At 41.1% G+C, this 16766-nt stretch overlaps 1 protein-coding gene across 7 annotated transcripts in view; it reads left to right on the top strand.

Annotated features, from left to right (window-relative positions):
• Positions 1-16766, top strand: part of GIT2 (GIT ArfGAP 2) — a 48936-nt gene that overhangs the window by 16168 nt on the left and 16002 nt on the right. For 5 of the 7 annotated variants that reach the window (XM_061168854.1, XM_061168853.1, XM_061168850.1 and 2 more), the window contains 7 exons: positions 3345-3390; positions 4511-4562; positions 7871-7943; positions 8195-8292; positions 9460-9571; positions 12577-12719; positions 14750-14899. In XM_061168854.1, the coding sequence (XP_061024837.1) occupies positions 3345-3390; positions 4511-4562; positions 7871-7943; positions 8195-8292; positions 9460-9571; positions 12577-12719; positions 14750-14899 (674 nt within the window). The remainder of the gene's footprint in view (positions 1-3344; positions 3391-4510; positions 4563-7870; positions 7944-8194; positions 8293-9459; positions 9572-12576; positions 12720-14749; positions 14900-16766) is intronic. The other 2 variants (XM_061168851.1, XM_061168852.1) reach the window with 2 other exon arrangements.

The following is a 16766-nucleotide window of genomic DNA, read 5'->3' as shown; positions in this document are numbered from 1 at the left end:
ATTAAAGAAAAAAGAAAAACCTTAGCAAACTAGGAATAGAAGGGACTTCCTTAATCTGATAAAGAGTATCTATTGAAAAGCCACAGCTAACATCATCCTTAATGATGAGAGATTGAATGCTTTTGCCTGAAAATCAGAAACAAGGCTAGGATGTCCACTGTCACCACTTCCATTCAACATTGCACTGGAAATCCTAACCAGTGCCATAAGGCAAGAAAAACAAACAAAAGGCACACTGATTAAAAAGGAAGAAATACAACTGCCTGTATTCATAATGAAATGATTTCCATATAGAAAATCCCAAGGAATCTATAATAAAGTTTCTAGAACTAATGAATGAGTTTAGCAAGGTTGCAGAATGCAAGATGAACAACCAAAAATCAATCATATTTCTGTAGACTAACAGTGGACAATTAGAACCTGAAACTAGAAAAATAATAACATTTATAATAGCTCCAAAGTGAATACTTAGGTATAAATCTAACAAAATATATGTGGACTCTATATGCTAAAAATTACAAAATGGTGATGAAGGAAATCAAGGAAAGCCTGAAAAAGGGTTTCTACTATGTTTATGGATTGAAATACTCAATATAGTTAACATGTCAATTCTCCACAAATTAATTTGTAAATTTAATGCAATTAAAGGATTTGCTTATTGACATGGACATCCTGGTTCTAAATTTTACATGGAAAAACAAAGGAACTAGAATAGCCAAGACAGTTTTGCAAAAGAACAGTAGTAACATGGGAGGAATCACACCACCCAATTTTAAGACTTGCTGTAAAGCTCTGCCGTACTCAAGACAGTGGTTATGGTGAAGAGGTGGACATACAGATCAATGAAACTGTATAGAGAATCCAGAAATAGACCCACACAAATACATTCAATTGACTTTTGACAAAAGTTGCAAAGGCAATTCAGTGGAGGAAGGACAGTACAATATATGGTGTTGGAACAACTGGATATCCACGTGCAGAAAAATGAACTTCAACCTAAACCTCACACCTTGTATAAAAACTAACTGAGGGCTTCCCTGTTGGTGCAGTGGTTGAGAGTCTGCCTGCCAATGCAGGGGACACGGGTTCGAGCCCTGGTCTGGGAGGATCCCACATGCCGCGCAGCAACTGGGCCCGTGAGCCACGATTACTGAGCCTGCGCATCTGGAGCTTGTGCTTCGCAACAAGAGAGGCCGCGATGGTGAGAGGCCCGCGCACCGCGATGAAGAGTGGCCCCCGCTTGCCACAACTAGAGAAAGCCCTGGCACAGAAACGAAGACCCGACACAGCCATAAATAAATAAATAAATTTAAAAAAAAAACAAAACAAAAACTAAAACTAACTGAGGGGACTTCCCTGATGGTCCAGTGGTAAAGAATCCGCCTTCCAATGCAGGGGACGTGGGTTCGATCCCTGGTCAGGGAACTAGGTTCCTACATGCCAGGGACAGCTAAGCCCGCACGCCACAACTACTGAGCTCGCACGCCTCAACTAGAGAGCTCGCGTGCCGCAAGCTACAGAGCCCACACGCTCTGGAACCCGCACGCCACAACTACAGAGCCCACGTGCCCTGGAGCCTGTGCGCCACAACTAGAGAAGAGAAAACCCGCACGCCACAACTAGAGAGAAGCCCGCGTGCTGCAACAAAAGATCCCGCATGCCTTAACAAAGATCCTGCGTGCCGCAACTAAGACTCGATGCAGCCAATAAATAAATAAATAAATAAATAAATAAATAAAATATTTTTTAAAAAACTAACTGAAAATGGATCGTAGATCTAAATGTAAAACTTAAAACTTCTAGAAGAAAATATAGGAGAAAATCTTAGTGATCTTGGATTCTATAAAGTACTTAAATGTAACACCAAAAGCACAATCCGTAGAAGAAAATATTGATAAGCTGGCCTTTGTCAAAATTTTAAGCTTTTGCTCTGCAAAAACTATAGTTAAGAAAATGAAAAGACAAGCCACAGACTGGGAGAAAATATTTGGAAATCACATATCCAACAAAGGACTTGGATCCAGAATATTTATACTTAAATACTTAAAACTTTACAGTAAGAAAAGAAACAACCCAATAAAATCTGGGCAAATATAATATACAAATGGCAGATACATGAAGAGAGAAGTTCTTTAGCCATTAGGGAAATACAAATTAAAACCCAGTGAGAGGGACTTCCCTGGTGGTGCAGTGGTTAAGAATCCGCCTGCCAATGCAGGGGACACGGGTTCGAGCCCTGGTCTGGGAAGATCCCACATGGCACGGAGCACCTAAGCCCGTGCTCCACAACTACTGAGCCTGCGCTCTAGAGCCCATGAGCCACAACTACCGAGCCCACGTGCCACAACTACTGAAGCCTGTGTGCCTAGGGTCCGCGCTCTGCAACAAAGAGAAGCCACCACGATGAGAAGCCGACGCACCGCAACGAAGAGTAGCCCCTGATCGCCACAACTAGTGAAAGCCCACGTGCAGCAACAAAGACCCAATGCAGCCAAAAATAAATAAATAAAATTAAAAAAAAAAAAAAAAAAACCCAGTGAGATACCACTAAGTACCTATTAGAGTGACTGAAATAAAACAAAACACAAAAAACCAACACAAGTGCTGGGGAAGGTGTGGAACAATGGTAACTCTCATACGTTGCAGTTAGAAAACAAAATGATAGAGCTACCCTGGAAAAAAGTCTAGCAGTTTCTTACCAAATTAAACATGCATTTACCTATAACCCAGAAGTCCTAGGTATTTACGCAAGAGAAGTAAAGACTTACGTTTATACAAAAACCTGTATGTCAATGCTCATGGTGGCTTTACTCACTGGCACATGATCAGTGTCCTCCACAAACTTGATTAGGACTCAGTCAGCATTGTAGGAGACAGAGCCCGTGGCTGGACCTGCCCAGACCACCTGGGCCAGCCCTGACTGTTTTATGCTAATTGATTAATTTGAAAGTAAGCCACTGAAGCTCAAGGAAGCCCCACCATCCCACATGGGAGAACAGATGGAAGCCTGCTCCAAGCTACTTCAGCTCCCTAAATGTCCTTTCCATGGCTGAAGATCATTGGTTATACTGGGGACAAACAGCGTAAGGATTAGGGTGAGCATAGGCTTTCTGCTTAATGACGTTGGGCCCTTTGTACCAGAAGAAAATGAGGAAATGATCCTTGCTACTGGCCAGATTTTGGGAAGTTGTAGTCAATCTGGCAACTTCTGTTTCTCCCACATAATTCGTAATTATGGGAAGATACTAATTGCAAAACATAAATTGAGAAAATAATGATGGTATTCCTTTACAGATCTTATCAATATTTATATGAACAAAACTTTGACTTGGTTTCTGTTTCAGATCACAAAAATGGACAGCACTTTATAATACCTCAAATGGCAGACAGGTAAGGCCATTGAAATAACAATCAATATTATCTGTCACTAGTATTTCCTTGGTTGTATAGTGTTTAAGTGTATTATATTTTGTGTTTAACAAAGCCCATACATTTTTCTCTTTTATGGCTATGCAATTTGGAAATAAGATGGCTGTAAGTAAACCACCATATAAAACTTAAGTTTGAAAAAGCACAAGTAAGAAATTTGCTAATAAAATTGGAGTTAGAGATACTGTCACAGTTTTAGCTAGTTGTGACAGTATATTGTGTCTCTGGATATATCACAGAATATTTCTGTGTTATAAGAGAGTGTAGCCTTTGTCTATGACAGGGATCAGCAAATTTTGTTGTTGTTAAGGGCTAGATAGTAAATATTTTAGGCTATTTGGGCCATACAGCCTTTGCCACAACTACTCAACTCTGCCAGTTGTAAATGAAAGCATCCATGGACACTATGTAAATGAAGGCCATGTCTGTTCCAATAAAATTTTATTTCTGGATACTAAAATTTGAATTTCATATAATTTTCACATATTATGAAGTATCATTTGTTGGGGTTTTTTTTCCAACCACTTAAAAATGTAAAAACTATGCTTAGCTCATAGGCCAAACAAAAAGTGGGTTATAATCTGTTGCCCCTGGTCTATAAGGTCAGATGAGTTCATGGCTGCAGAAATGAACTTTAAACCCTTATTTAGCCAATAAACTTTGCATAAATACTGTCAAGAGTTTATGAAATGGTTAATTGCTATTCCATATGTAATCTTGCCATTCTGTTTTTTAACATTCTGCCCTTTTTGTATTTTCCTCTGCATGCTTTTTTTAATACTTTAAAAATTATGACTTCTCACATAAAGGGCCTGGGGACTAACCTGGCAATAATTTTGCCTTTTGGTTAGTAGGTGATTATTTTTCTGTTTACCACTTTGCATGATTATGGTATTTCTAGGAGATGCTTTCACTAAGTTCTGTTCAGTTTCCTCACTGACGGTTGGGCTGTAGAATTTTGGCCTCTGACCTTGTCCATGAACTGTAATTAATATCTTAATCCCTTGGCTATCTTAATCTTCTACAGAACTCATGAAAATGGTTTTATTTATTTGCTTATTAGTTTTGTACACTTTCTTAGCAGCCTGGATTTGTCTGAATTGGCAAAAGCTGCTAAGAAGAAACTTCAGTCTGTGAGTATCTCTCTTTCCTAGTGAACTCCAGTATGGAAAACCATGTGTCCTGCTAATACCTGTTCTTAGCCCTTTACCTAGTACATCAAATGACTTTGTTTCGTGCTCTCAGATGTTAAATCAGAAGCAGACCATCGAGTATGTAGCAAGGAAGAATGAAAGTACTAGTAAGTTTAGTATATCCAATTTACTGGCTTGGCTTCAAATAATGGCATTTTTCTCTGTCATTTTAAAAGCGAAGACTGTGCCTTTGACATTAGGAAGTTGTTTCTCCCCGTAAGAGTTCCCTAGTTTCTCTCAATGTACGTGAATAAGTGGGACACCCTTCTTGGGATTACTTCCTGTAGCCTCATAGGATGCTGGAGAATGATAAGAGCTGAAGCTGGAATGGTGAGTACTGCAGATTGACTCGCTGCTATTTGGGATCCAGCCACCGCTAACTGTCGTGCGTGTCCCACGCCATTCATCAGAGTTTTGTAAATGTAGGCTTTTAACTGCTGGTTCTGCCTCAGCTATGTGCTCAGAGTTTGCCCAGTTCTGCAGGTCACAAGCTCACTTTAGTCTCTGTGTTTCTCTTCAGCCTGGCCATTTCAGCCTTAGTCAGGACCCCGAGAAATCTACTCCTCTGGGAACAATTTCTCTCTGTTTAGTCCCCACAAATGAAGCCTTGCCCGGTGCTTCCCCAGCCATTCTAACCACCAGATTACCCGCCTCAGCTGTTCTCATTGCTCTCAAGATCAGAACCAAGATTCTTAACTTCTTTTCGTAGCCTTTATGGGCGTCATCCCACTCTCACCCTTCAGTTCTTGCCCTGCTTCCCACCTGGTTCCCACTGTGTGAGTGTGGGTGTGGGTGTAGGTGTGGGTAGGTGCGTGCGTTTAAATATTTCTTTAAGGGTTAGCACCGTCAGAGGCCACCTTCAAGTCCTCTGTCAGGAATCCTCTTTTGCCTGCTGTGCTTTCCCAGCTACCCTCCCTTTCATCATTGGAGTAGCTGAAATCTGACCCCCTTCACAGTGTAGGTAGGAGTTTTCCCAAAGCCTAACTCTGAACTTGCAACTCCCCTAATTTATGTCTTACTCTTCATTCCCCTTTTCATAGAAGACTCTTTACTAGAATTTCATATAATATTAAGTACTAAATATTACATAAAATGAATTTCTCATTACTAGCATTTAACTGTAATATGAAATAAATGTATTTTATGCAATTTGGTGTCTCTGTGTTCTCTATCTGCAGTTTTGTGTGTATGTGTTTTTATTGCCTTTCTTAAATTAAGGAGGTCATATAGTAAAATGATTAGGATGATAAGCTTTGGAGTCAGCATTGAATATTCTGTGATTTCCTTTTAATTACTTAACAGTATGTAAGCCAATTTTTATTGTAAATAATTCAAACATGGATAAAATCCAAGCTCCCCTTGACTATCCTATTCTACATTTGCTAGGCTGAAAGCTGGGGTTATATCTGTAATATCTCTAGCGTGTGGCAGGCACTAGATAAACATCTGGGACAAAGTTGAGTATAGCTCTCAAGAACTTGGGCTCTGGGTCAGACTGGTCAGGTGTGGATCTCGGCTCTGACGAGCTCCTTCACCTCTCTGTACCTCGGTGTCCTCTCCTAGAAAGGGAGATTGTGATCCAGCAGAGGCAGCAAGTCAGAGCTGCCCAGTGAGTGTGAGCTGCCCCCACCCTGTGGTCTCCGCCTCCTATCAGTGCCAATTCAGTGTTTATCCTACAATATCTCCCTCTCTCCCTCCCTCCCTTCCTCTTTCCTTCCCCCCTCCCTAGTGAAAAGCTGGGAGAAATATAAGACCACTGATGTATTCCTTGAATTAGTAAATATTAACATTTTAAGAGAAACTTGCATCCCAGGTCCATCACTTCTTGGCTTTGTGACTTTAGGTAAGCTAACTTCTGTGCCTTGGTATCCTTCTCTGTAAAGTGGTATAATAGTAGTTCCTGTCTTCAGAGAGGTGTTGTATTTACAATGATGATGGTATTAGCAAGGCGCCTGGGATGTAAGCCCGCAACAGTGTTGCTGCTGTAGTTATTGTTAGTAATAATGACATTAGCTTGTAGCCCCTTAGAGGAAACAGATTGGGTGTTTATGGTACAAGTTCAGTTTCCCAGTCCTTCATCACCTTATCCAGCAAAAGGCTCTCAGAGTTTATTTTTAAATATAAATGTAATGTAACCACACCAGATAAAATTTGGAAAATAGAGAAGGGGAATCATCCTCGTTTATTATATTCTTAATGGATTCACGCTCCATATTTTGGTATATTTTTTCTAATTCTTGTTTCAGATGCCTACCTTTTTTTTTTTAACTGAAACATAATTATAGAATTTTATATCCTGCTTTTGTCACCTAACAATGTATTGTACCCATTTTAACGAGTTGAATGAGGTGTGTGCAGCCAGCTTTGAATTCTGCATGAAGTACTTTCTGGTCAGTGTGTGAATGGATATTTACTGGGTCCCATCTTGGTGCCAGGTACTGTGTGGGGATGTAGGGAACAGGAGAGAATGGAACAAAGTCAGCATCTTCCCTCACAGAGTGGGGAAGCAGTCAACTCAGAAGTAACAGCCACCGAGCGGCAGGGTTTCATGAGGCAAAAAGTGCAGAAAGAGCTGGAGCCAGCCTGCTAGGGGCTTAGCCTCCTCTGGGTTGAGGAAGAGCCGGTTGCTGCCAGGAGGGCACCCCAGTCTGTGGGGACTGTTTTGTTGGGACACTGCACAGTGTACTGATTAGACGGGCTGTCCTTGGTAGGGGACGCTCAGGCAGTTTTTTGGGGGTTTGGGGGACCCCTACTGAGGAAGACAGCAGAGAGACTTAACCGAGGTCTGGGTGGTATTTTCCTTCAGTGGCACGTTTTATCCTCTCGAAATGGTGTGTTTTGGCTTCTTTATCCTACCAAGGGTTTCAGATCCCCGATACTGGGGGCAGAGCGGGTACTGGCAAACATTCTCAAAAGAGCAGAAGAGACTTTAAAAAGGTGATGTCACACGAAGAGCGGAGAACTGGACCCTGCCTTTGAGATGCGCACTTTAGATGCCTCTTGCTTCCCTTATGGCACAGCCCTATCTGCATATCAGGAGGGAGGCTGCTGTGGGTGGCAGGTGTTTCTAGAGGATCTGTACTATTTTGGAAATGTTACTGTCTGTTTAATAATGATGGGCATTTACTAAGTAAGCACTGGCTTTGGATAAGACGTTGGAGGTAGAAGGGTGAATAAGTCGCACTCCCCACTCATTCTGCTAGTGTTAATCCTTGTCCCTTGTGTTCCTGATATTTTTTTACTTTCAGCTAAGTAATCATTTGTTTGAAGAACTTGCCATGGATGTGTACGATGAAGTTGACAGGCGAGAGACTGATGCAGGTGACTTAACATGTGGCTTTATCTGCTAAGCTTCTGTTATCAGTAGGCAGCAACAAGCTGCTAGCCTCAGTGTTTTTACTTGCCCAATTTCTACTGTCCTGATAACACGTGTGTCAACATTGACTCTTGTGTATGCTGGCTTCAGAGTGTGCTGCCCCTAGTCTACCTAGTAACGCGAGAGCCGCGGCTCTTAGAGGAGCAGTGGCGCCCGTGGTGATGAGATTCTATCTCTGGCTCTTTCCTCTGGCTAGTCTGGCTTGCCACGCAAAATCACAGCACCCTGGTGACCGAGACAACTGTCGTCCCCTTCCTTCCGGTCAATCCCGAGTACTCATCGACACGGAACCAGGCAAGTGGCCGAGTCCAAAAACTCACTAGTAGTGAATATTTGGGGAATGGCTGATATCATGGTATTTTATTTTCCCAGGACAGGTATGTAAGATTTTTTGATTGATTAAAATGTTAATATCCTTTACACACACACACCCTCACAAGTTGATAAGAAAAGCAATAGAAGTTAATAGATGACTGGGAAAGAATATAAAACAATTCACAAAAGAAATACAAATGGCTGGAATTCCCTCGCGGTCCAGTGGTTAGGACTCCGCACTTTCACTGCTGATGGCACGGGTTCAATCCCTGGTTGGGGAACTAAGATCCCACAAGTGCAAGGGCAAAAAAAAAAAAGAAAGAAAGAATAAATGGCTTTCAAATGTGAAGAAATGTTTAATCTCATTAGTAATCAAAGAAAGCAACCTGAAGGCATTAATGAAAGTTTTATCAATCAAATTAATAAAGTATCAATACATAATAAAGGATACTCCAGACTGGTAAGGATGTGGCAAGATGGGCTTTCTCATGCTACAGATAAGAGTTTAAATTGCTGCAGACCTCAGAAAAGCAATCTGTTAACCGCTTTCAGAGGCCTCAAAATTAACTGCATCCTTCCACACAGGAATTCCTCATTTGGGAATATGTTCTAATAAAATAAAAATACAAAGCTTTACGCACATTTTCATCGAAGCACTGTATGTAATAATAGAGCACTGAAAAAAGCCTAACCATCCATCAAGAGCAGTGAAGCTGAGTAAATTATGAAGCTCTTTTCATTTTTATTGATTATTGGTTATATATAATGATAGAGTCCCAGCATCTAGACTATAACTTTATGTTGAAATTTTAAAATTTGTCCCTTCAAATTAATTTTTGATTAGTAGGCCTACTTCAAAACTGAATTGATATTAGAAAGAAAGCATTAAGAGAACCATTTTGTTTCGGTTCACAAAAATAGATATGCATTGTGAGAACTTAAATTTTATATTGTTCTATTATGTAAATGGTTTTAAACTGTTCACAAGGAAAATGTTAAATTTGATTCAGTTATGGCTGTGATTGATGATACTTTGAGCATGCTGGAAGGTCTTTGCCGAAGTCTAACAGTAGTCTGACTAGTTTTATGTGAATATGTGTGTATTTTTACATCTGGGAATATTTCCCATTATTTTCTCACCCTCAGGGCAGGCAGAAACTAGCTCGGTTTAACGCCCATGAGTTTGCCACTCTGGTTATCGACATTCTCAGTGACGCCAAGAGGAGACAGCAAGGCAGTCCTCTCTCTAGTTCAAAAGGTAACTGTTTCAGACCTCTAAATGTTTGCTTCTTTGGCCTTAAAACTTCACACAAGTGTTAAAGTTATAAAAATAATTAAAGCAATCATTGACACCACAGCTTAGTTAAAGCCCTGTAAGTTTTATTGGTACTATGTTGTGACGACAAGTTTCTCTCTTTGAGTCCTGGTGAATTATAAATATTTCAACGTTATTAACTGTGATTCAAATTTATCTTATATATGATTTTTTATCTCTTGGGTCACCTGTCTTCCCTAAAAAATTGCATTCTGAAATTAACTCAAAAGTCTGACTTAGATCTTGTTAAAGGACATGAGAAACTAAACCCTCTTGATTGAAATTCCAGCTCACCTGCTGTGGTTTACCTACAAGACCGAGTTCTCCATAATTAGAATTTGTCGCTATAAACTTTAGATGTCTACAGCAAGAATTATTGTGGTTTAAAATTGTGAAGAGAGCACCAAGCACCTATTTCCGAGGTGCCCTTTGAGTCTTGTTCAGTAGCTCAGGGTCCTGTCTCCATGCTTGGGAACATACTTCCTCCCCAGCCCTGATGCTGTATTTTTGTTGTTTTTTTCTAATTGTAGAAATAATACATTTTTAAATTGAAAAACATGTAAACAGGAAAAATACATACCATAAAGATCCAGTTTTCAGTCAGCATCGCCTTCCCCAGAGATAGTAATCGTTAACTGACAGCGATTTGTTCTTCTTGATTTTACTTATTCAACCAGACATAAACAAGTTCTAAGAAACTTTATTAAATTTTGGTGAAGGTGCAGTGATAAGGGTCCTTTAAAGTCTCAAAATGTACAAATTCTTTGATTTGGTGGTTCCATTTCTAGGTGTTAATTGAGAGGAAATAGAGATGTTACATGTATGTTATATATAGCACTGGAAACATTAGAAACAAGCAATAATAGAGCAATTATTAGTTACATATTTGAATAGTGCACACTTTTTTTCAGAGACTATGTAATGACATAAAGTAATAAATTAATTTTTTTTAAAGCTTTAGTGTAATCCAAATTTTGTAAGGAAAACATTTATATATATACATATGTACAAGTGAATATATCACATGTAAATATAAACATACCACTAATCCCCATTACTCACGGATCTCATATTTGCCAATTCACCTATTCATTAAAATTTGTTACCTCAAAATCATACTGACAGCACATTGATGGTAATTTGTGGATGTATGCAACATGCTGAAAAATTTGAGTCACCCAAAATGCACGTTCCCAGCTGAGATTGAACAAGGCCATGCTCTGCCTTATTTCAACTCTTATACTCGAAACAGGTGTCCTTTTTGAGATTTATTTAGTGCCACAGTTTTCACATTTTTATGCTTTTTGTTGGTGATTTCACTATTTGAAGTGGTCCCCAAGTAGAGTGCTGAAGAGCTGTGTAGGATTCCTAAACTCAAGAAGGTCGTGTTGTGCCTTGTGGAGAAAATACATGTGTTAGACTAGCTTCGTTCAGGCGTGAGTTATAGTGCTGTTGGCCATGAGTTCAATGTTAATGGATCAACAACATATATTAAAGATGTCTTTAAACAGAATCGCATGTAAAACGAGGTTATATATTTATCAGTTGACAAAAATGTGATCAGAGGTTTGCAGGAACCTAACCCTGTGTTTCCAGTCAGAACAATGGTTTATTATTTGCTAATTTGTCTTCACAGCAACTTTATAGACTGTAACTGCTACAAATAATGAAATTGACTGTATGTATGTGTATATGCTTAGGAAAAAGACTGGAAGGAAATAGAACAACATGTATCAATAGCTATGAATGATTACTCTATCATTAGTTTCAATTTTTCTATATTGAATCTTTATCACTTCTGTAATCTGATGGCATGTATATATATATATATTTTTTAATTTATTTACTTTATTTATTTATTTTTGGCTGTGCTGGGTCTTCGTTGCTGCGCACATTCTTTCTCTGGTTGCAGCGAGCGGGGGCCGCTCTTCGTTGTGGTGCGCGGCTTCTCATTGCGGTGGCTTCTCTTGTTGTGGAGCACAGGCTCTAGGCGCGCGGGCTCAGTAGTTGTGGCACGTGGGCTTCAGTAGTTGTGGCTCACGGGATCTAGAGCACAGGCTCAGTAGTCGTGGTGCACGGGCTTAGTTGCTCCGAGGCTTGGGGGATCTTCCCGGACCAGGGCTCAAACCCGTGTCCCCTGCATTGGCAGGCGGTTTCTTAACCACTGTGCCACCAGGGAAGCCCCGGCATGTATATTTTAAATATTAATTTTAAAAATTAAATTCCTTTTAAGTAAACATAATTTATCACCAAGATATTATCCATCAAAATATCCAGAAACAATATTGGAAATTAGAGGTTTGCTTGAGTTGCCTGAAAGAAAGTGGAGAGACTTGGATAATTTGTGAAATCTTTCATTCAAAATGTGTTGGAGCCAATGGAGTCATCCCTGCTTCCCTATAGACCATACCTTCCTGGTGTGCACGTGTGTGTCCAATGGGTCATTCTCCTCTTTCTCTCTCTCTCACTGGCATTCAGCTAACGAAAGGCCGATGTGCCTACTCTTTGATCACCTAGTTTCTAGGCTCCACTTTAACAATTTCCTTTCTGTTTTGACTTGACATTACCTTGTAAACAAGGTACAATTATAACTGAATTGCAGTTAATCTTACATTAGTTACAGCTTTATTTTCATGATTTCGAGCTACACCCTGTTTCCTTGAATGATTACAAATTTGGGAACCTGTCCCCTTATCTGAGCAGCTTTTTCCTAAACCGTCTAATTAATTTGCCCACATTTGGCAGGTCGCTCAGAGGGATGCTTATATCTGTCTCTGCAGTTTTTAGTAGACTCTCTGTCCAGTTGATAACTTGCTCTGTTATCCCTTTTTGGTGTGAATATAACCTTGCTATTTCTGTCGTTTTCTTCCAGTCTTTTAAATGGCTAGTTTTTTAGGAAAAAAAGTTTTTTGCAAGCCTGAAGTAAAGTTTTTTGCTTCTGTTGATAGACAATGTGGAGCTCATACTGAAAACAATCAATAAGCAGCACAGTGGTGAGAGTCAGGACAATGACCAGCCGGACTATGACAGTGTGGCGTCAGATGAGGACACGGATCTGGAGGCCACTGCGAGCCAGGCGCATAGGCAGAAGGTGAGGTGGCACACCGCACACAGAAGGAGACTGTGTTTTCTTTTCAGATCTTTCCCCCTGAAAATTTGCCTGCTTTGTAAATCACTTGAGGGCTAGGCTTGTGAAAAGTGCTCTGGAAGTAGAGTCGGGTTTTCTACTAGCTTGGGCCAAGCAAAGGTCAATGAGGTAAATAGTTTTAAAATAGGGGGTCTGTGGTCCCTGAGTCAGTTGTTGACTCACAGCCCTTCTGCAGTTTTGACTTTATAAAACCTGTGAGGAAGGACTGGTGGGTTTTATTCTTTCAACAAATGTTTACTTTTGTTGGATAGTTATCCAGACTTCCCTGGATAATAGTCTCCTGAGTGAGGCCTAGTCCCTTTCCTCTACGAGGCCGTCACTGCCCAGGTGGAGAGAGGACTGCAGTACAAGGGTCATAAACACAGACACAAGCGGGGGGTGGGGTGGTCAACGGAGACACAACTTGTCACTGAGGAGGAGTATCAGGGGAGGCTTTAACGTGTGTCTTGAAGAATGCCTGGGATGTGGGCGTGTGGAGAGGCTGGGGAGGGTGGGCTAGACAGAGAAGAAGTGAGACAGCGGCGTCGGGGGGGAAATCTGGTCACGTGTAGAGTCAGCCTGAAAGGAGTGGGAGTGAGAGCTGCAGCAGAGGGCAGGGGTCACACCATATGCAGGAGCGTGACGCCAGACCAAAGAGCCTGGACCTTGGCCAACAGTGCAGAGCCCAGGCAGCTTTTAGGCAGGGCAGGAGAGCGATGTCAGCCATGTTGGGTCCTCTGTTTTGGGAGGACTGTTCCGGTGGACCAGGGAGTGGAGGAAGGGACCCCAAGTAGGAGGTGCTGACGAGGTCCAAACAAGAGGTGACACAGGTTCACCTCAGGGCCTCGGCTGGGAGGGTCTGGATGGAAGAACAGTTACTGTAGCAAAGTGTGAGCCCGAGGACAGGGCAGCAGGGGCCTGGCTGGTCCACCCACTGCTGAGTCTCCCAGACCTGGCCCACAGAGGAGCCCAGCAAACATTTGAGAATGGATGAACAGGAGAAAGATAAAAAAGGCAGGGCTTGGCAATAAGTTGGATGTTTGAAGTGGGAAGGTAGACTTACTGGAGTTGTGTCCAGAGTTTTCCAGCTTACACAGCTGTGAGAATCAGTGGTGCCACTGGCAGATGCAGGGAACGTGGAGGGGATGGCAGGAGTCACCTGTTGCATCTGAAACATCTCTGCCCGGTCTCCACAGAAGCGCTGGGTTCACTCGAGTGAAAGCCGGGTCATGACAGGACCCTACACGACGGGGTCCCTAGACTGGCCGGCCTCCCCCTCCTCTCCGCCTTGCACACCCATTCCCTCCAGCTGAGCCCTGCCGCTGGCTGTAAACACCCTTCCTCCAGACAGCCATCTGACTAATGACCTCCCCTCCTGCAGGCTGTTGCTCATGTCCCACCTACCCACCTGTCAGGTTAAAATGCACCCACCTTCACCCCAACTTCAGCTCCCCAGGCCCTCACTCTGATCCATTCTATTTATTTTCCATAGCACTTATCACCTTTCACCGTACTATATAGTTATTTATTTTTATTTTTTCCCTCTCTCACTCTGTTGGGATGTAAACACCATGGAAGCAGGAATCTTTGTCTATTTTCTTTTCTTATGTACCCCAAGCCCCTAGAACACTGCCTGATGCTTAGTAAAAAAGCATCAGAAAAGTTGGAATGAGTGAATTAATGAAATAATGAATAAAAAAAGAAAAATGAATGAGCAAGAGAAAGGCAGACAAGACAGATGTGCATAGTCATTGTCAGAATAGATTTGTAGCCCCACTGTCTGATCTATTAGAAAATACTGACTTTAAAATTTTTCAAATACTTTAGTAGCCCTACCTTTATGTTTTATTTTTGCATTACGCTTAGAAGCCTTGATTTGGTTTGATTAACTTTGCGATCCAGCTGGCATGGTCAGAATTTGAAATTCTTTAGCAGTTAGTCTTGAATGTTATCATCGTCTCAGATTGTGAACATTTTCCCCAATTTATTTTTAGAGCCTAGATTCAGATTTATCAGATGGACCAGTCACTGTGCAGGAATTTATGGAGGTCAAAAACGCTCTAGTGGCTTCTGAGGCCAAGATACAACAGCTAATGAAGGTGAATAACAACTTGAGTGACGAGCTGAGAATTATGCAGAAAAAGGTAACATGTCAATAAATGCCAGGATGGTTGCTCTTTAACCCCATAGTATAAGGAAGAATCCCAGGCATGATGCTTGTGGTCAGAGGGAAGAAACACAGATCTAAAAATCTTTGGGCCAAGCTGTCTTTTTGGAAGCAGTATGTATTTTGGATATTTTAAATGAAGTAACTTTGATTAGAAATAAATCCAGTGTAAGTTTCCCAGGTAGGAAAACATTACAGCCTATTAAGTGTTTGTGTCAGTTGTAGAAACCCTTGCACTATCCTGTGCCTCCTGGGAAGCTAGACACCACTCCATGGATGTGATTCTTCCTATTTATTGCTTGTTCTAAAGAATAATCACGCCATGAAGACAGGGCAGACGAAAGCCCAGGACAGGTGTATGTGTTTATCCACATTCCAAACCCCACACCACACAAGGGGTACTGTCCCTGGTCACTGTAGTCTAAGATGTTACCCACCCCTGCCCTGGCAGCCCAGTCCCACAGCCCCGCTTTTTTTTCACCAGTAATTACCACTAATTTATGATGTCCTCAGAGCCACAGAATAGGTACTCAATAAATGTAAGAAAACATTGCGTTTGCACCAGCGAGAACTGTACGCTGGTAAGAAACAATCCCATTTGCTCGGCATTTCCTTGTTTGCCTCCTTTTGAGAGAGTTAGAAATATATATATTAATCTCTATCTCTAAAAAAAGTATGGCTAATAGTAGCAAGGAATATGCTTCAGAGGGGATTATGTATATAACTCTTTTTAAGAATGCTAAGAAAAAGAAGTGGAAAGATTCTAAATTCTGCCCAAGACTTTGTGGGTACTGCTCCCATCATTCAGTGCTCTACAAAATGAGATTCTGTACACTTCCTTAAACAGAAACAAAACAAAGTATATATCTGTGTCTTCCTACTATCATTTGAAGAGTGATGCTTCAGAATCATTATCAAGAACAGAGGACATGGTGCACCTCATTTGTGGCTGGGCCCTTTTCACTGGTGCTTCCTAAAGGAAGGCTGAAGATCTAAGAAGAGGTCCATGCCCCTCTGCTTGTCAGGGAAGAACACTGCAGTGCACCCTCACCTGCGGCTTGGTCCAGAATTCTTTTTAGTTCTAGATAATTTTTGGAGACGTTTTGAGATAGATGGCTTCAATACCTATAATAGAAGGGGACAAGAATGCCTGAAGATCAATCAGATTTTAATCAAACACTGGTTCTGTACCACCCTGGCCCTATCACCGGCTGGTGTGCAGCCATGAACAAGACAGACAAAGTGCCCTTTTGCCATAGCATACAGGGCTTGTACTTTTTCTGTCTTTTCTGAAATATCTTTTGTTTAATGAATTACAGTTTGTCTCATTAATTGAACTAATGCATTTTTTTGAGGTGACTTTTTCTGAAACATGCTGACTTTGCCACTGCAGATCAGTCTGCTAAGCATCACCATTTTTATTCTTATTATTCTCCTTTTAGTATTTGTAGAAATCACCAGAGATAACCTCGAATCTCTGAAAGCAAATGTCTCAAGCTTCTTTAAGAAATGCAGAGTGGAATTATTTGCCATTGTTCATGGATTATCTCCTCAATTCTTAGAAATGCTTTTTGATTTCTGAACCTATTATCTGTAACTTTTCATGTCCTGTTATACTCCTTCCGGACAAAAAAAGTGTAGTCTGGTTCTTATTAAGATAAGCACCATCCAGATTTATCTGAGGACATCTCGCTAAGTACAGAGTACTAAAATTTAAAAAAATTGAGACCAGGAACTAGTGGTCATCAAAGCACATTCAAGCAAAATCCAGGCTGGATGTTTTAGAGTGAAAGTGTGAAGATAAAGTTTAAGATTTCAAGACCTTGTCTAAAATACTCTAAGAG

This window comes from Eubalaena glacialis, chromosome 15 (assembly GCF_028564815.1).
Source record: "Eubalaena glacialis isolate mEubGla1 chromosome 15, mEubGla1.1.hap2.+ XY, whole genome shotgun sequence".
Classification (NCBI taxonomy): domain Eukaryota; kingdom Metazoa; phylum Chordata; class Mammalia; order Artiodactyla; family Balaenidae; genus Eubalaena; species Eubalaena glacialis.
The sequence above is the reverse complement of the archived record's forward strand: the minus strand, read 5'-3'. Positions and strand labels throughout refer to the sequence as shown.